The sequence below is a fragment of the Cygnus atratus genome, chromosome 24, assembly GCF_013377495.2.
Source record: "Cygnus atratus isolate AKBS03 ecotype Queensland, Australia chromosome 24, CAtr_DNAZoo_HiC_assembly, whole genome shotgun sequence".
Lineage (NCBI taxonomy): Eukaryota > Metazoa > Chordata > Aves > Anseriformes > Anatidae > Cygnus > Cygnus atratus.
The window spans coordinates 1167620-1187747 of record NC_066385.1 but is presented as its reverse complement, the minus strand read 5'-3'; the positions used below and the strand labels follow the sequence as shown (position 1 = coordinate 1187747).

Here is a 20128-nt window from a genome sequence, read left to right as displayed (position 1 = left end):
AACTCAGACCCAAACGGCTGTGTTGATATCAAACCCAGACTGGGTATAGTCTATGGTATCGTGGACTTTCTTGGTGCCAGTTTTGGGTTTCTTGATACTACCTTCTACCTTCAGGCACCTCTCCACTTTGTTGTGGTGGTTCTGGATGTTCCCATGAAGTGGGAAGTAAAATGTCCCCTTGAGTTTGTTCATCTTTTTGGGTCTTTTGGAAATATCAGGTTGTTTGTCTTCAGGCGGTAGCCAGCAAGGTTTTTCCTTGAGAAGCCTATCTCGGTCTGGCCGAACGCTCCTCAGGAACTTCTTGAAGATGTTGGCTGTGAGGGAGAACTTCCTGCAGAGCTCCTGGGACCTGCTGGCAGACAGGGAGGCCTCGCTCTTCTCCCCCTTCTTGTCTAGCTCTGGCAGATCCAACCAGTTCCCAACCAGGTCTGCGAAGATGTTATCCCCCAGGACCAGAGGCTGCCGGTTCCTGCTCTGGGACATCAGGGAGGACGTCCAGTCGTGGCCGTCATCACACCCCGGGCACTCCTGGCATGTCGGCCACCCCCCAGCCATGCCCTGGCTGCTGGGCTCGAATGTCCTCAGGTGGACGCGCTCTGCTCTGGCTGGGGCTGAGGAAGGTGCCTGTGTGTGGGAGGCAACCTTGCCACAGGTGCTTGAGGAGGAGGAGTAGGAAGAGGTGTCCCCGAGGTGGCCGCTCTCTGGGAGCACAGTGGGATGGGGCAAGCTGGCCGGCTGTGGCACCACGCATGTGAGGGATGTGGGGCTGCAGCCCTCTGCTGCTGCCCGGCCCCGTGGCCCTGCTCCACTGCTCCGGCAGCACTGGCGCTGCTCTGTGCTGGTGCTTCGGCTCCCCGAGATCTCCAGCTGCTCCAACGCTGTCTGGACCTGGAGGAGCTTCAGCTCCTGCAGCGCACCCATCATGCAGTTCATCTGCTCATGCAGCCCGTCTCCCACCTCCTTCATGGACAGCTGCGGGGGAAGAAGCAGGCACCGAGTCAGTGTCTGGGGAGCAGAGAGGGCAAGGAGGCTCGGACTGAGGGGCAGGAGAGCTGGGCTTGCAGCTCGTCTGACATGTGGCCGCCCCCCTTATCGCATCTGACATGCAGCATACCTCTACCACATCCATTTCATGGAACGGCAACTGGATATTTCTCAAATTCTCTAAGGGTTTTAAATGGTTTAAAAATAATCTGGACCCTCTAGGAATAAGACAAGCTGACAAGTAGTGGATGTTTTTTGACCTGACAACAAAAATAGTTTGAGTTCCCATTAATTGCTTGGCAGAAACCCAAGGTGTATAACTATGAATGGTTTTGGCTGTCTCCAGTTTAAGTGTGTTCCACTGCTTTTGTTCCCCTTGTCCTGAGTAACAAACTGAAACTGGGAGTCAGAATAATGAGGAGACCGTGCCTTCCACTGAGAACTGTGCTTCTTTACCTGAAATGCTAAACTAAATTAAAAATCAACTCTAATAAGGATCACATTACTTCACAATATATCTTCAGATTTTAATACTCTCATTACATCTATCACTGGAGGATAATCAAAATGTCAATGCACTTGAAATCTTGTACAGAACAACCAACAAACTCTAAACTTATTTACAGCACAACAGCGATCTCTTTGATTTCCCAGCTAAGACCATCAGCAGCATTTCTGCTTTATCCCTGAAATTTGCTATACAGATTTAACCTTCTATGTTAGACTTGAAAAACACAAGGTATTTTCCAGAGCTGCTAAATTCCCCTCTTCTCTTTTGCTATGTTGCTTTCTCTTCTGTATGTAGGATCTGGATCATATTCCCGAAGCGGCACCATAAAACAAGCAGGCTGTACTTTCCAACAGCTGCCACTTCTAGTGGGGAGGGGAATGGGAAGGAGAGAGGGAAGAACAGCAGGGGATGGCAGGGCTGGAGGTGAAGGCGTTGCACTGATATAAGGTGGCTTGCAGAAGAGATTACCACTGTCTAGGAACAGCTTTAGCCTGTACTGTCAAAAACAGTTTAAAAGGCTCATCACTTTTTTGTACAGCAATAGATCTTTAAGTTTAATATGAAAAAGGAGAGATGCATCTGTTGTTCAGCTTTACTTTACGAAGCTTTACTTTTTTACTTCATTTTTGCTAAATTAGTTTAATTATTTGCTCTATTTCCATTTCTGTGCTTATATCTGAGCCGTGCAGCAGAGCAGTCATCAAAAAACTTGATTCTCTGTTACAACCTAGCTCTGAAAGTGGAAAGCTTCACAACAGTTTCTGACCACAAACCCCTATCTCTATTTCATAACCCCAAGCCTAAAATTAGCATGGAGACTCCAATGATTTTTCAGAGCTTCCCTCCCAAGAAACTTATTTACCGCCCAGAACAAATGCGCTAGCTGTGGAGATTCAGAAAAACTCTGCCAACTTCACGATTGTGCTATCAACTGTCGCCAGCTATCTAATTTTTTAACATCAGCAAATAAACCTCTGCTTCTGCAGATATGCAAATAATGCCCCACTTCCAGACTAACACAGCTCTTGGGTTACCAGTACAAAAGCGGAGGCCATATGTTCTACAAGCTTCAGACAAAACTATCACCTTACCTCTCCAGATTTGCGGTAATGCTCCTCGTCCTAACCTTTCTCGCCTTATTAATGGAAGTCTGTTTTATCTGGGGCTTTGCAAAAAGCTGGATTTGGAGCTGGCTCGGCCCCTCATTGGCCACTTCCCCTCAAATCCCCTGGCGGGTGCAGCGGCACAGCCACGCTGTGCAGAGTGACACGGGTCCCCCTGCACCGCCCGGGCTGACTGCAACCCCAACATATGCTGGGCGGCTCCGCTGTTCACCTCATTGATTCAATTAACTCCCCCCTGATGGGTGGTATCATTACAATGCATGCCTCATCCGGCAAGGCTCTATTAAGCATTAATATTTCATGGGCAGTGTTTATCATCCGCGTGCTCGTTTCTTGCAGACGGACCCAGCCTCCCCCCAGTGAGAGGTCTGAGCCCCGAACACCCAGATTCTGGCGCTCCCCTTGCGCTCAGAAGTGAACCGGAATGAACGAGCTGGTTCTGCTGAGCCAGCACCAGTCTGGGGAGCCAAGGCACTGGAAAAGCAGTGGAGATGCTTTCCTGTAAGTGATGCTGAGGTTTGGGTGCTCCTCACCTGCTGCCCAGCAGTGCGGGGCAGGACCTGTCCCAGCAGCTCGCCTCTGGCTGAGATGGCCTTGGTGTCCCCCAGCAATGCAAATCCACCCCACCATCAGCAGAAGGGCTGGGAAGGTGCTGGGAAGAGGCTTTTAGCTCTGCTTAATTATGCTTGTTAAAGCTTCAGGTTGTGGAAGTTGAAAAAACAAACAAAAACCATTCCAAGAAAAACCTGCTTTATCTTTTGCTATTCGTGGCATTAGCTTGGTCTTTCATGGACTGAAGAGTGTGAATGAAACCCAGCCCGAAGTGAAGTCACTGACTGGTGACCAAACAGTCTGCAGGGGCTTGGATTTCATCCACTCGTAATTACTCTGTGGTAATTAAGAATACTTGCCATGGAGAGAGAGCTCTGGAAAAAAAGTTTCTTCTTTTGTGTCTAACAGCCATTCTCCTGTTTGCCAAGAAGAAACCCTTCCTCCCAAGTTCACTCTGGCTTCTCTGAGACTCTCCAGGCTTTAACTGCTGACAAAAGGAACAAGCTTCCCCCCATATCTGAGACCACCACCCTGGCCAAGGTTCAAGATTAAGTTCTCTGGGATGCTAGAAGGAAAGTTTCTGCAACTAATGCAGCAGATTGGGCTGGAAGTCAAGCAGATGCTCTGGCTGCAAGGTGATGGGAACACGAGGCCAAGCAGAGAACCCCTGCAGCCCTGCGAGCTCTGTGGTCAGGCACTTGGTGTAGAAGGAGCTGGGATTTGCGGAGAACGAAAGCCCAATTTCAAACAGAGCGTGAATGCGAGATAAACCCCAGAGAGCCTTAATTTGGCATAGAGAGAGACCCTGACTGCACTTGCTGAGGTTATGCAAGTGACTTTATGTAACCTGGCCACCACGGGGCATCAGGAGATGTTCTGTCTTCTGTGCTTGCGAGCTGCGAATCCCAAATCTGTTGCCAAACCAGCCCTGGTGCTCACTTGCCCTGGAGAGCAGGGCACGGGAAGTGGTGTTCCCTGCAAAATGTCAGCTCTGGCATGGACCTCACCCATCAGCATCCTCCTTTCTGCTACCTGCTGGCCCCTGCTTGGGGAGCACAGGTCAGCCAGCCGTTCAAGGGACTTGGGGTGCCTAATCTGAGGCTCTCGTGCTTCCATACAAATAGTTGTTCGGCACCTTTGTCCCCAACAAAAGACAAATTAGAACTATGACGGACATTCAGATTTCAGTTAAAATTGGATTAAATCGCATCATTTCTGAGACTTTGTTAGTTCCTAAAAATGAGCACGAAAAAGTTTTAGTCTAGCTCTGCACAGCCCGACACAGATGTCTTACACAGCAAGAATACAGGGCTGAGCGTGGCTGTGGCGCCCAGGCCCTGGTTCAGTGGGAGCTGTTAAACGTGTCCTCCTCCAGCAGGAAGGCATTGCCTCCTGATCAATCCGCCTGTGAAGACACGAACAAGGCAGCTTTGGCTAAATGCTTCTCTAAAGCTCAGTTAAACCAGTCACCTTGAACATTGGAGACTGAAGTGCAAAGTTTGAGAGCTTTCCAAGCACTCTGAGGTGATCACCAAGGCATATCCGATGTAGGGGAAAAAATATGATGAGTGTCTTGCAAAACTGGCAACACTCAGATGTGTTCAGGGTTTTTTTTTTACATTGAAAATCTACCATTTTGGATGGCAAAGGCATCAATTAATTTGAAAGTTATACCTTTTTAATCATTTCCTCAAAATACTTATTCCCCGAGCAACAACCCCAACCAGTTTTCACAGCTTATAAATCAGTGATTCCTCCACCGATTAACACAACAGGAGGACAACCTGCCCCAAGGAACATCCTCTAGCACTTACTGGCATTTTATCAAACTCAAAGCCATATACTTGAGACATACAAATAAGGGAGATTTCACTTGCCATTTCACTCGTAAATAAAGGACTTTTTAAGCTCACTCTGGGAACAAACTTTTTCCTATTAGCATCTAAATTCACCAAGTTTTCAGAATTCAGTTCTGCTCAATTCCCTCAGGCCACAGCTGGTTTTGTTCCCAGCCCATCCGCACATCTGGCCTGCCCAGGACCGCGGCAGTTTCTGGTGCTGACCAGAGAAAAGAGAAAACCCAGCAAACGCATCGCAGCTTGCAGCTGAGCACAGAGCTGGGAAGAAGAGCTCTGAGCCTGCCCCTCGCAGCAGGGAGGAAGACAGATGTCCAGCTCCTAGGTAAAGCAGCGCAACGAGAGGAAGTTATTGCTAAGGGGACAGGAAAGAGCAAACGGCAAATAGCAATTCGTAATAATAGTGCTGGTAGGCAACAGAACCAGGCACAAACAATTGGTATTTAAAGAGGATGACCTAATAGAGACCAAAATTATTTTAGAAATGCTGAGCTGATCATATTGTTTCTGTGTTTTCCTTTGGGTCACTAAGTAGATTAATCTTCAGCAAGCCTGCAACTGTAGCTGGGCACAGCTCTGCAGTGCTCGCAGGGAGCTTCCTGCTAGCTCGATGTCATGCCCTGCTTCGCTTTCCCTGGATGCCATGGGCCTGCGATGGTCTTTCTGTCCTGGAATTTTATCACTAGGATTTCAAGTCTTTTTTTTTTTTAACCTCTTGTCTTCCCAGAATATTTTAGGAGCAAATTAGGATGTTAAGTGTGAACTCACAATTTATCTCAAAGAGGAAGGATGCTGAAACTTTACTGAAGAATTTCCCAGTGGGATAAATGGCTCTCAAGCAGATGTTAACCGTGAAAGACGCAGTTCACATCACTCGATTAACTATCTTCCTTACTCTGTTTCCTTCCTTTCAATTGCGGTGTTGTTGTTCTGTGCTTCCCAATCACACACATTTAAAGGCAAATAAAATCAATTCTCTACAGCCAGTAAATAATCAAAAAAGAACTCTGGCCTTCAGACTTCTCAACACAGGGCTGAGGAAGACTGTAAGCCTCAGTGTACAGACTGTCCATTGAAGAAGATAGTTAAAAATGTCAGTTTTCAGCCAAGTGGCCTGCCTGCATTGGGGTATCTGGTCATAAAAATTCCTGAATGTGTGCAGCTGTGATTAAAAAGAAATGCCCAGTTTTCATCTTCAGAAATCTTCTCTGGAAATAAACAAATGGACAAGGCCCGTAATTGCTTTTTCTCTCCCCCACATTCTGTGTAACAGGAATTCTGCTGCCAAGCTTCTGCTTTGTGCCCTCCCTCAAGGCAAAGCCAAGGAAAGATCTGCAATAACTACGCAAGTTTTCCAATGCCATCCCAGCAGCAATGGGAAAAGCCCCCCTTAAGGGGATCAACTCATCAGCAGATAAAAACGAAGCTGCATGCTGCACGTTTCCACCTGCTGCAGTTGTGAGCAGCGATGTCAGCCCTTGACTCTGTCGCTTATGCCCCGTCTACTGCAGACCACAAGAGCTGCTCCTGAAATAGCACTAATGAAAGTACAGAGAATCCTTTTCCAGCATGACACAGTTACTGGAATAGGACCCAGTGTGAGACAGTAAAAATAATTAGCTGCATTTTTCAGTCAGACCAAATGTTCTATTCCTGTAAGATATTCATAGCAAGAAACATTGTCTACCAGAACATAATACGAGAAGGGAGTCAGACTCTATCAAACTCAGTAATTTGATGTATTTATGATGAATGTGCAGGAGAACATTCAGAATTTCAAGTTGGAGTGGTGTTTTTTGTTTTAAGTATCTACTTTAATACTTGTCCTTTTAGAGGGGGAGAAAGGCAGCAGAAAGCCCAGAAATATCCTGGATACCTCAAGAAAAATCAAAGTGTTCAAAGTGAAGTCACAGCTATGGCTAACTTGATTGCGACCCCTCACCCCGACAGCCATGCAAACCCTAAGTGCAAGATAAATCTGCCCCATGGACTCACCAGCCCCTACCTAGATAAAGACAAGCGATTTATTCTTCTGGTAGAGGAGCCTTTAAACCTCAATCCCATTGTACTCTGCTGATGTTACTATGTATAAATGCAAACAATCCCCCTGTCAGAAAGTTTACAGAGGTAATGCCATCTACAGCATGAGACACGGAAATGAAATTCCTCTCTCCTAATCCCCGAGCAAGACAATTCTTGTTAAATCTGATCTTTCAGCTGAGATAATATTCTGTAACTCAGAAAGCAAAGATAATATTTCTGTGCCTCAGAAGGATGTTTGCAGACTCGGAGTCCAGCTGATAGTCAAAAGGACTCACAGCACTGAGTTAACTGTCTTAAGGGAAGATGTGTGAGTGCTGTGGCACATTTCACAATTGCCGTATAAAGGACAGATGACAATGAGTGGAGAAGAACAGTTTACTCTGTGCCAGGCCTACAAACCAGCCCTGCATATTCTCACATCCCTAAATCTCCAGGGGCTTTAGGAGGAGGTGGACAAGGTCTGTGTTTTATATGTCAAGAGACTGAGGAGCAGAGAGCAGACACGGCTGGTCCAGGGCTGCCCCGGACACGGGTGTCAGTGCCGGGACAAGGACCCCAGCTTCGGAAACGGATCCGACCCTGTGCTGTGCTTGGGTCGCATGCCCGGCTATGATGAATGGCTGTGTCAGCTGAGACTCTCCTGGCTTTAAAACATTTGCATGTGGAAGCTTCTGAATGAATTCCAATCAAAGGGACACCACACATGCCAGAAACTATCAGCTTACAATGGAAAACATGCAATGGGAATATGTACGCTCTCATTGAGTGAAATGGGCCAAATTTATCTCTGGGAGCCATCGTGAGAGGCCTGGCAGAGCCTTCCCAGAGGCTGACACGGAGGCTGGTGTAAGCATGCCCAGACCCACGCTCATCTGTGACTTGCCTGGCAAAGCCCGGCGTGATCTCAATCCACAGGCTGTGTGTTGAAATGTCTGGGTACACCAGCAGCCTGAGCCAAGCACACAATTACTTAAATATGGTTTTAATACATAAAACAGGAACAAGAAAAATCAGAGCTGGAATCCTCGAATCCCACACTGATGGGGGATTGAGTTGCACTTGCAGATAACCTTTCCTTGTGAACTGGGAGCTGTGCCAACATCCGCTTGGTTTTTTTTGTTTGGTTGGTTTTTTTTTGTTTTTTTTTAGAGTCCTCAAAACCAGCCAAAGGCTGCAGTTGAAACTGAAGCAACCTAAACTTTTGCAGACCAGGTGGCTTCCAGCCTTCGCATTGTACTGACCAGAGCTGCTCCATGAACAGAAGGCAAATCTCTGTGTTTCTGCGCTCAGTGTGATGCCCTGGAGCTGGGCACAGGGCTCCCGTTTAAGTGCACAGGGGCAGCTTGTTGCCTCTGTCTGGCAGAGCAAACAGACCGAGTCCTTCCCACCATTCCTCCTGCATGATTCTTGGTTCTGGTGCATTTAACATCTGGAGGCATGCCCTGCCAAGTAATGAAGAAAGTGGCAAGGAAGGCAGGGTCAAGAGGCTCGGTTCCCACTCACCATTCAGGGCAGATGGCTCCAGCTGTCTCCTGCACTGCTGGCTGGTCTTTAAAGAAACATTAATCTATTTTAATTCCAGACTATCTTGACAGTATTGATTTTTAAAAGCTGTTATTGCCGAGGATATCGCTTATACTTATTGTAATTAATACAGACCTCCTGCCCTCAGTAAATGCAACTGCAGCTCCCCAAGCTGCCGATGAAAGCCGCGCTCTCGGAGCGCCTCCAGCGCTCTGAGCAACTCCAAAGCTGCACATCAGTATCCTGAGAACTTGTTGTTGAAATACGTTTTTAAGTAAGGGTAATTTGGAGGGGGGAGGCTGAGAGGAGGAAAGAACGTGACTGTTTAAAACCAAGCATATGAAGATGGGGCTACTTTCAGTTAAGTCACGACTGGTCCTACTGAAGGTGATAAATGTCCCTTCCCAGTTTAAGCCAAGCGTCTGCATAAATCTTTGCCAGGCTAAGGCCCTGGTTTATTAACATAATAAAAATTGGCATTTTTACAGTTAAAAATAATCTATTACTGCACTATAGCAGGGGCATGAATAAAACCAGAATTTTCTCATTTCTGGTATTTTTTGCTTTTCACGTTAAGTGTCAGGGATCTGTCTTCAAGTATATTCCAACCACCCAGATGTCATGTTGTGCTCTGCAAAACAGGCATGTTTCTGAATCACAAGCCAAAGGTGCAATGTTCAGGCTTCTATATAAAATACTGCTCAGATAATGAGACTAATTATTAATAAGACAAAAAACAGATTTAGTAACCTTATTCTACGCACACTCTTTTGAGAGTGACTCGTTTTATCCACCTCACCCTCCAACTTGTTCAGATTTTAAAGGCCTTCCAGGTTACAGCGTGCACGTCTCGTGTCACAATTTGCATTTCATTCACTGCACCCAGCGCGCAGCACGCCAGTGCCTCTCGCGCTCTTTGTTTTAGTTTGTACTCCAGCCGCTCTGTTTGCTTGGGAAACATCGGTAACGCCACCAGGTGAAGTGTCACCGGCTGCTGCCAGGTTTTTCGGAGCAAAGCCCCCTGCCCACCTGGGAGCCTGCCAGCCCCGCAGGAGCCCGGGCACCGCCGGGGCTCGCGTCCTGCCCAGCTCCGACCTGGCGGTGACAAAGGCGAGCCGAGCCCCGTGCCGCAGCAGGACGGGGACACCGCAGCAGGACGGGACACGGCAGGTAAGCCTGGCCCCCAGCTCCGGCAGCACAAACACCGCCTGAAATCTGCGTCCTGCGAAGTGCTCAGGCGGGGGGGGGGGGGGGGGGGGGCGGGGCTGCTCGCATCCCGAAGCCCCTCGGCCCGTTGGTGCGCCCCGGCCCCTCCTTTTGCTTCCCCCGGCTGTGTGTGGGGGGAGCGGTGATGGGGGCTCCCCGCCGTGCCCCCCCCTGCAGCCGGGAGCGCGCCGAGGTCCCCGGGGGCTGCCCCGGCGCTGCTGGGCGAGCGCACGCTCCCCTCGCATCGTCGCCATCCCGCAACTGACTCCTGCCGGAGGCTGCCGCAAACGCTTCTTTGATTTCTCTGATCGCCGATCTTTGCGGACATCGAGGGGGGGGGGTTGGTTTCTTTCCCCCCCCCCCCCTCCCCGGTTCAAGCAGCCCCCCTCGCACCGACGGCTGCCCGCACGGCCCCGGCCGCAGCGAGCCCCGCGCCGCCGCCCCCCGCCAAGCACCGGGGGGGTACGGGGGGGGGGTGCACAGCTGGGGGTCCCCCCAGCCCCAAGCCCTGCCCCAAGCCCTTACCAGCTCCTGCCTCAGCCGCCGCAGGTGCTGCTCCATGGCCCGGCGCGGCCCCGCCGGGAGAGCGCTCCGCCCGTGCAGCCGGGGCGGGGAGGGAGGGGAGGGGAAGGAGGGACGGGACGGGGGGGGCTCGCCCCGGCCCCCGCCCGCCCCCGCGGGGCGGCACCAGCCGGCGGCGCCTTGGGGGGGGATGGGACGGCTCGTCCGGGGCTGCGGGGTCCGCGGGGGTCCCCGGGGGTCCGCGGGTGCCGCCAGGCTCTGGAGCCGCGCTGGGTTCGGAGCGGTTCGAGTTTTTCGGTGTTCCTCGGGGGCGCACTTTTAGCCGAGTTGTGCTCGGCTGCTGTGCGCTTTCTTTCTTTCCTGAGCGATGCCGAGCCCCCCGGCACGGCTGAAAGGCTCGTCTGAATTGTTGTGCAGTGGGAAATACTTTGGTGGAATGAGAAATGCAACTTTGTGTTCTCAGGTTTGGGGTGAAAGACTATTACTTGCCTTTTCTTGTAAATTTGGGGATTGACAAAGACTTGCTAAAACCTTTGCCTTTTCAGGTCTTTATTTTTTGAAGGAGAACGCTTTTTATAGTTGGTGGTGGGATTTTGTAGAACTCAGCCGTGGTGTTTTTGAAAGCTGATCTTTATGTCAAAAATTCGACTTAAATGAGAAATTTGTGCACCGGGCTTTCATGTATGTTTGGGAAACACTCTGAAGATAACATTTATCCATCCTTCCAGCATCTCTTTTACTATCGGTCATTTCCTGTCTCTTTATTCGTTGCAGGGTTTCCACATCCTAACGAGGAGGCAGGCAAGTTGCACCCCTCCAAGACTTCATGGAACGTGTGGCAGTAAACATATTAGCATGTTAAAGAAATGGCCTTATCAAAAAGTTAATCGCTTCCAGCAGAAGGCTGTGAAGTGAGTGGAGTACCTGCCAGTCTCAAGTCTTTCTTAAAGCCCATGCCAACTGGCCCAGCTATAAACTTTTGCTTGAAATCTGGCTGGCAGGGTTGGCCAGCTGGATGTTCCCCACGGCCCAGGGTCGGGGCAAGCATCTCCCTTGCCTGTTCAAGCATACCAGGTATCATATGGCAGTTTGAACAGCCAGTCAGTGGTAAAAAATCAAAAAGATGGCATCATGTGGAGAATACGGGCTGGAACGCCTGCCTCTGCCGATTATTAATGCTACACCGCCAGAGCCATGTCTCCTTTTCTCTGTCTGCACTGCACAGGTCCATTTGCAGAAGAACCACTGCCTCGGATTCGAGGTTTCTGTCTTGCTTGGGTGGCTCTAGACCTTTGTTTCTCTTCTACCAGTAGCATATTTTTTGTAATTTATTGAATTACCTCAGTGCCGTAAAGTAATATCGGGCATTACACCTTCCTTGTGGCATGGCACCAACGCTAAAACATGCTGGCACGTTCTCTTCACATATGTAATACATAGGCCTAGGTTCAGCTGGTTTGAGCTGAAAAGTGACCAGGAGCTTAATTTATCCAAGTCAGCTTTGAAACAATTGTGGGTTTAGGTATTTTTTTACATTTGGTAGAGAATGGACTAAGAGCAGCCATCAAGAGGGAATGAATCTGTTCTCCTGGGTTACTGTGTCCGGGCCAGGTTGGCTGCTGCCGAGCCCTGTGGTTTTGGCATCTTGCAAACCTGCATGAAATCAGATCAGGGATTATCCTAGGCACAGGATGCTCTCCCCAGCATTGTTTTATGGTACTTTGTTTGTTTGTTTATTTATCCTATTGTTCCTGAATTTGTTTTAACTGATGCTTTTCACAGTGCTTGGAATATTCCAGTACAAAAAAGATACACGAGGTTATTTGAAGCTTGAAGTCTTAGGTAAGCAATATTATATTTTCCAGCATCCAAGAGACCAACTGCACGTGTGTATGGCCACTGGCAGAGGCTGTGTTCCAGAAAGCTCCTGTAACATTTGCAAGACCGAACCTTGGGATCTGCCAGCAGAAAACAGGGAAGAGGTTTTAGCCTCTGTTTGCCTTCTGTTTCAGGTTGTCGGTTTGGTCATTTTTTTAGCCTCCAGGATTGCTCGTGCCCAGTGAGGCTGATGAAGGAGTGCATGAGGACAGAAAAGACCGGAATAGTCATGTGCTCCAAGCTTCTGGGAACTCATAAGAGTACAGAAAAATGAAAAATATGTTCTCAGTAAGATTTCCCCACTGAGCAACATTGGTCTTTTCCGTGTAGATGAGTGGCTCAAAGCAACGTGGACCCTGCATGCCAGGCCCTGCGCTCCCTTCCACTCCGCAGTGGTGTAAGCGATGAGCAGATGGTGCAGTGCAGTGGAAAATCAGGTCTCCAAGAAAATACAAAGATGAGAACAAAACACCCTTAAGCAGAAAGCTACATGACTTATTTCAGTATAAAATGAAAAACTGAGATCCTTGGGCAAAAAATAGAAAATACGAGTTGAGTATTCCACTTACGTGCAATGCCTCATTCCTTCTCATTTGAGAAAACATCCATCCCTTCACAGCTGAAGGCTTCCTTATCTCATTTGTTGTCTTTCAGTTCATTGATCTTGTTCCTCAGTGCTCTCACGTGACTGTTCTTTGTTGAACTAACAACCATGCTTATCTCTGAATTTTCTTTCATTTTTATTTTCTTGCTCACCAAAGGCGAATCTTTTAGAATTTCTTCTCACTGAGGCTGCAGCATGACCTGAATTGCATCCATCATTGCTTAACTGCACTGGGCCCTAAACAGCCAGCCAAGATACGTAAGAACATAATGTGAAAACTTTAATTCTGGTTTTATATTCGTGCATATAAAGGTAAATTACTCCTGAAAATGTGACTGTTTATTCCATTAAGTTACTTATTTGTGCAGTCTCTGCACTTGTAGCCTTTGAAGTTCCTGTCAGGCCCCCACCTCACTATGCCTCCTTCCCAAAAGTAAAACTTTTAATGGCCCAGCCAGATTCCAGCCCCTGACATTCCCCTGGTGCTTGAGTAAGGACCAGGGCAGGGAAACTCCTCCTGCACTCTGCGCTGTCTGGTGTTAAAGAACTATTGGATTACAGCTCGGCTGGCTGCATTTTGGTGACCTAGATCGTGTTCATGCTAGCTGAAAATAATTTAACAAACCTTGGTATAAAAACTTATCCACGATTAAAATGGGATGGTATTTATTTATTTGGAGCACAACGACCAGAGCAAACTATTGGCAGTCATGATAAGCCTCTCGTCACTGGTATAGTTGGAATAGTTACTCTGAGCTGGTATTCTGATGTCTGCTTTTTGTATCTCTTTAACGTTATTATATTTACAATGGAATTCTACGTTATACCTATCTTTCACTAGCATTAAAATAATTTTTTTTTTTTTTTAAGACACAGAAGGGTCAATAGTTTTCAATTAATTTTCAGCCTTGGCTGGTGACAAAGAGGTAATTTATATATCTGAAAATCAGGAACTTACTTTAATTTTTTTAACTTTCTCCTCAGAAATATTCACCTTTAAGAAAGGGTAATGCATGTGTTCGTGTATCCGTGTGTGAGCGTGCCCTCTCCTCCTCAACTCCTTCAGTACCAAAACAGTAAAGATAAATAATGCAAGGCCTTTGCCTGTGAGAGCTTGCTATTTAATTCATGTGTGCTGTAGTGAAGGGTCAGAAAAAGACTGGAACTAGAATGTGGGAAGAATAAAACAGTAATGTCTTTGCCTGTAAGTCATGGTCATTAAAGGTTGTATGGGGCGATATGTAGGAGTGACAAGTGCTGCTTACTTTCTGGCCCTCTGTCACTCTGCATTTTTTTGGCATTCAGTTCCAGATTACTGTTGAGTTTGCATATGAAGTTTTTTTAATCTGGAAACAGCTGCATCTGTACCTGCTTCTGCAGTGACTCCCCTGTATACTTTGTATTTTAACTGAAATTTGTAGAGTTCTTCTGGATCCTTCTGAAGGTCATGCCCACCTAGGAACCAAATCCATTCACCGCAAGGGCACTGAAATGAGTCTTAAATGGATGTAAGACCCTGTCATTATTATTAAATATTCCATAACATAATATAACAATTATATTCTGTAATAATATTATATAATTCTATAATGTATCATCCTATAATATGAGTCTATAATATAATAACAACAATCCATACACCTGGCTTAGCTAGAAAAAATCCAAAACTTTGCCAACTAAAGCAAGAAAGAAGACTTTGCTGCCCCAAAGACTTGCTACTCATTGGTAACTTGCCATCCATCTTGTTTTCAAAGGAAAAATGAATGTGCAGGGTGCTTGGAGTCAATTTTTGGTGGTGAATATGAAGTCACTGTCTATGCTAATTTCAATGGCCCCTTTCACTGTGATGTGCCCTACTGTACAGAGAACAAACACAGTTACCATGGCAGTGTAAACACAAATACATACCACACTCAGAGCCATTCCCATGTGCTGCAGAGAACAGAGAAAGTTCATTGTCTTCATCTGAACACATCTGGGAAAGAAGGATGAGATTATCTCACTTGAAAAATATTTTTAAATATTATGGAAACCAAAACTTGTTCTGAATGACTCCATGTCCTGGCAGATATGAAAGACGATCATTTGAAGCTAAAGGAATAAGAGAAGGTAGGTGCTTTTTTACAGTAACAATGTTCAAATCTATAATGAATGTACTTTAAGAAGATATATGCAGCCTGACAGTTCTGGAAGCCAGCACAAATTCTCTGGGAGCAGTTTACCCCAGTCTTCTAAAGAGTTAATAGAAGAATTTAGCTGTAGCGGATGAAGAGAAAGTTCCACAGAGAGAACAGATTGATAAATCACTGGTGAGTACTTAGAACTGATACTCGAGATGTCAAGATGCTTCTTTGCACTCTGCGTTAGCCTTAGGATGCACGCTGAATGCTGAACATGTGATATGGACCTTTGCCTTGCTGCTGAAGGCAAGTGCTTTACAATCTGAAATAGCAAGAACCTGACCTTGAATATCATCAGCATGCACCTCTCTGGTGCTTTATAAGGTCATTTATCCAAAGCTGATATATTAATATATAGATTCATAAGGAAAATTAATCTTGGATGGAAAATTGAATATGTAATGTGCACCTCACAGAATCACAGAACGGTTTGGGTTGGAAGAGACCTTAAAGATTACCTAGTTCCAGCCCCCCTGCCATGGGCAGGGCCACCTTCCACTAGATCAAGTGGGACAAAGCATCAGGTGGGATCATAACACAGACAAAACAGCGGTGAGCACCGTTTTGAGGAAATGTGCAGTCAGCAGTTATGGGATAATTTATCTCTAGTGAGGTGTTTTTTTTTTTGTTGTTTTTTCCTAAGCCCCAGAAGATGCAGGTTGGTTTGTATCCCTTCCTAAAACCCAGTTATTTTTATTATATATTACAGTTCAGAAGGTCTTACCTACTTCTTTTACTAATCTAAATCCTTTACCAGGACCGATTCTGCCTGCAGAGTACTGAGATTAATTGTCAAGTTTTCTAAAGGCTGCTTTGAACATGATTACTTCCTTTGAATCTTACTGCAAGCAAAAGCAAAGCCATATCATGGCAAAACTCTAGATCTCTCTTGGCTGGGCTGATGCGCGAATATCTACAATGTGAATTCAGTACTTGAGAGTCACTGAGGTAAAATCAGTCCCCAAAGTTGAGGATTGCTATTTATTCCCCTGGACTCGGGCATGTGAGGCCACGTGAGACTCTCCCCAGTGCTGTGTGCTAATGATCTGCAGGAATATCGCCATCCATTCTGCTAACGATTTTGCTAGCAGCCACTTGGGCGTTTGCAATGGAAGAAAGGTGGCACTGCTGATGGACTCTGCTACACGCAGACTTCAATTTGCAACAACACAACGCTGTTTTAACATTGATGAGAAATACTCAGGCTGACATTTACGCAGCTAACTGGCTGTATGAAGGCCACCAATTTCCAAGATCCATGCTTTATTTTTTCCTGTTCAACTACTCTAAATGCAGTGTGCATATCATTTCTACATAGTGCAGTAGCATCATTCTGCACCCAAGCATCCCTGGTATTTCCCTTGAAAGAGAAATGAAAACCTGCTATGGTGTACTCTGCCTACACCCATCTGCACCCAGGATGGGAGAAATGCTTTGTGACTTTTTGGTTCCTTCATGCTCCCTTACCCAAGGAGTAAACTATGTTCTATGCAATGGTTTGAATCAGTCAAAATAATTTCATAATGAGTATTTTACTGTGAGACACATTGTGGGTTTTCTGAATCTGAAACCCAGAGGCAAAAGCACGTTTTTGACTCAAGGCAGAAGGCACACCATACGGAGATTTTAAAACAAAGTTAGTAGCAGTAGCAGTTGTGATCTTCTATGAGTATAAGGTTTAAGGGAGAAGCAAAACCTTTCATTAGATCAAATGATACACTTCAAGAGGGAAAGCTTTGAGGATCTGAGCATCTGCTTCATCAGACAGTCTAGTCTTGCCCTGAGTCATGCCTCTAACAGCAGCAGCTACCAGGGCTCCTGCTAAGTGTGCAGGAAGAATTAAGCTCCTGATTGCACCTGACCAGGTAGATGAGCCCTGCAGACACTTCTGGAGCTGGAGCTTATGTAAAGCACCAGGTATTATGGATCTCACATGAAATGACTGGGGTGGCTGACTAGTGTGAGCTAGCAACTGCCTATGGATTTACTTTGGAAATCATGCAAAATGAAGGCAGAGACAGAGGCTGTCCCACAACTTGCAGCCACAGACTGTGCATGCTGCAGGGAATGAGGGCGGCTGCAGGAACATGACCTGAATCTGACACAGCCTGGTCAGTAAGAGCCAAAGACAAAGGTAGAGGGATGAATCTGCCTGTCCTGGTGTCATAGTGTTACTCAGCATACGGACATCGAGATGGTTTGGAAACCCTCTCACCAGACTCCAGTGGAGACTGAGAAAATTGAATAAATACCTACAAACGGGAGCATCTTTTTGAATTAAGGTGATGTGTCTGAATGTCCCATTAACAGTATACAGCAGAGAACAATGATGTCTGTATCCAAATCACTAAGTCGTCTTGCAACATACCTGCTACCTCAGGAGAGAAAAAAAAAAAAACAGGCGAGGAAAATAGAAAGCGGGAGCAGTTCATTGCTTATGGATGTTTTATCACTTCTCTGCCCTTCCCCCATGGGCACAGACACTTCCAACTGCTCTTTGTTGTCTGTTTAAATCACATCAATTTAAAAGGGTTATGAGAGGCTGTATTTAGTCAAAGCATTTGTTATGGCCACGTCTCCTTGTCTGTCTCCTTTTCCAGATGTATCCAGAGAATTATCTCATGTTGGAGACTCATTTCCCCTTGAGGACCAAGGGGAATATCCACTTAAAAATTAAAAAATAATTGGAACTAACAGAATGTATGTGGATAGCCTGTTGCCTCTGCTCTGTGGCACAGTTCTTGCCCCTACCATCTGGCCTGTCCCAACTTTGTAGAGGTAAGCTCTCCAAAGCAGAAACTGTCTTTGTGCTGTGGGGCCCCACTTGTTGTCGGTACTCAGATATTCATGAGAAGAGATCATCATAATAAAATATAACAAGTGAATAGAATTTGCCAGACTTTTCTTTTCTTTTTTCTTTTTTTCCTCCCATAAGGAATATAAACATGAAGAATTTCAAAGGCGTAACAGAGACTGTGATACATCAAAAGCCATTACAATTCATTTAGGCTGCCTGGAAATGTAAGAATAATGACACAGTGTATGTGCTTATACAGTAGAAGTCACTGTTGAGATTTTTCAAATCCCATTGCAATGAATTGAAGCTGCATGTCCAGAGCCTCTAAACTGCTATGACAATAAAAGCTGATATGCATAAGACCATCCATGATTTAAAGCAAGTGATCCACAGGTCTACAGGGTAAAGTAATGCATATATGAATATTAATACATTTGGCTTTTGCTGAAGTGAGTGCTACACATTTTTTTTTTGTAGTACCCTAGCTTATAAACCCTGTTTCTACATGCAGTACAACCATATCCCAGACTCAGAGTGCTTAATGAGAAACTTGAGGGCTGAATCTAGAGGGGTCAGAACGAACTTTCCCTGGTATTTCTCTACAGTAGAACAGCTTAGAGATCAGCGGTGGCTGCTTTCTCCCCAGACACATCTGTAGGTACTTTGGTCACCAGCTGCCAGGAAGCTTGTTGAAACTGCTTTACCAACATGGTCGATTTTGTCCTCCTCTTTTGCAGCCTTCTCCATCATTCCTTTGCTGACCCATCAGCTCCATTCCTCGCACAACTCCCTTTCCCCCTCTGTTCTCACTCCTCTCTTCTGACCATTCCCCTGTTTTCTCCTACTACTACTTCTGGCCTGGCGCTGCCTTTCCCTCTGCCCAGTGCTCAGGCTGTCCTCCGGTGTACCTTGAGCCCAGCTTTCTCCCCAGGCTTCAGATTTATGGCCTAATTAAAGCTCCTACTCGTGGAGCTTGTGGCAAGATCTCCAGTTCATTTCATTTCCCTCCTGTAGTACAGTGGTTTTGTCCTCTCTGATATTTCTAAGTGTAAGCTTTTGTGCGGTTCCTAAAACAAATGTCCCAGGAAGGTATGAAAGGCTGTTTAGCTTTGAAGGTTTGTCTGTCTCCATATAAAGGATTGCTGTCTCATAAACATAATCATTAACTGCCTCTATGTAGATAAATGCATCTATTGAGATTCACAGTGGGGAGTCACAGCCTCACTTATTGCTGTAAACAGGAAATAATTGCTAATGTTGGTAGAAAAAATGCCAGGAAATTAGCTGAAAAGATGTGTTGTGTCGATTACCCCCCAAAGCACAGCCTGTGCCCTGACTCAGCGCGCTGGCCCTGGCCCTGCGGCAGGCATGGGCAGGCATGGATGGTCCGTCTCCTGCCCTCATCTTGTTCAGAGGGGTGGCCTGCACCTCCTGATCGCCTGCGGATGGTCTTCGTTTCTGCCTGCGTTACGTCATTCCTAATTAGGTCAGAGCTACCAGGTTTAAGACAAGCTGTCTGATGGGCGATCCTGGCAGCTCCCTGTGCTATGTGGATCAGCGGTGTGCCAGCTGGCGAGGACTGTGGGTTTTACTGAACCCAGGCAATTCCAGGCCCCACAGAGGGCAGCTGAGGAGGGACATGAGGAACAAGCAGAGGCCTGAGGACACGGGTGTGTGTGGATTCTGAAGTCTTAGAGAGGGAGGGAGGGATCTGTTCAGAGGGCAAGCAGTGGCACTAGGCAAGGCAACGGCAGACAGTGGCCTCAGAAGAGCAGGATTAATTAATTTTCCAGGGAGGTGGTGGCATCACCGTCCCAGGGGTGTTTAAAGAGAGTTTGGACTTGGTGCTTAGGGACATGGTTTAGTGGGTGACATTGGTAGTAGGGTGATGGTTGGCCTGGATGATCTTGTAGGTTTCTTCCAACCTTGACGAATCTATGATTCTAATACATGCTGTGCAGATAAAGCCTCGGTGAGTAGCAGTGTTCCCAGCCAGAGTGTGAAATCAGATCAGAGGCAGGGCAGGAGGACCGTTTCCACTGACTGCAGGAAACCAGAAAGTCATCAGTAGTTTACTGAAAACCCTTAGTAATTTGTAACTGAACGCAAACTATTCCACGTCCAACTTCTGGGATCCACCAGCTGACAATAACGGGCACCGTCAGCTTCCACACTTCGAAGATGCGAGTTCCACCGGCTGTTTTTTTACGAGGTTAATATAATTTCGTCAAGGTAACGCACACAAACGACGGGACAAGCCCGAACACAGCCCACGCGGCCCCTGAGGGCCGGGCTGGGCGCGGGCGGCGCCGTCAGCCCCCGGCCGCCCCCTGGCGGCGCGGCCCCG

The 20128-nt window shown here is 46.8% G+C and overlaps 1 protein-coding gene across 1 annotated transcript; it reads right to left on the bottom strand.

The window, feature by feature from the left end:
- On the bottom strand, positions 1–10361 carry INKA2 (inka box actin regulator 2). Its single transcript, XM_035561570.1, has 2 exons — positions 10326–10361; positions 1–972 (listed from the first exon to the last, which is right to left on the bottom strand). The coding sequence occupies exons 1-2, from the start codon at positions 10359–10361 to the stop codon at positions 4–6; spliced, it is 1005 nt and encodes a 334-aa protein (XP_035417463.1). The 3' UTR covers positions 1–3.
- Positions 10362–20128: the final 9767 nt, after the last annotated feature.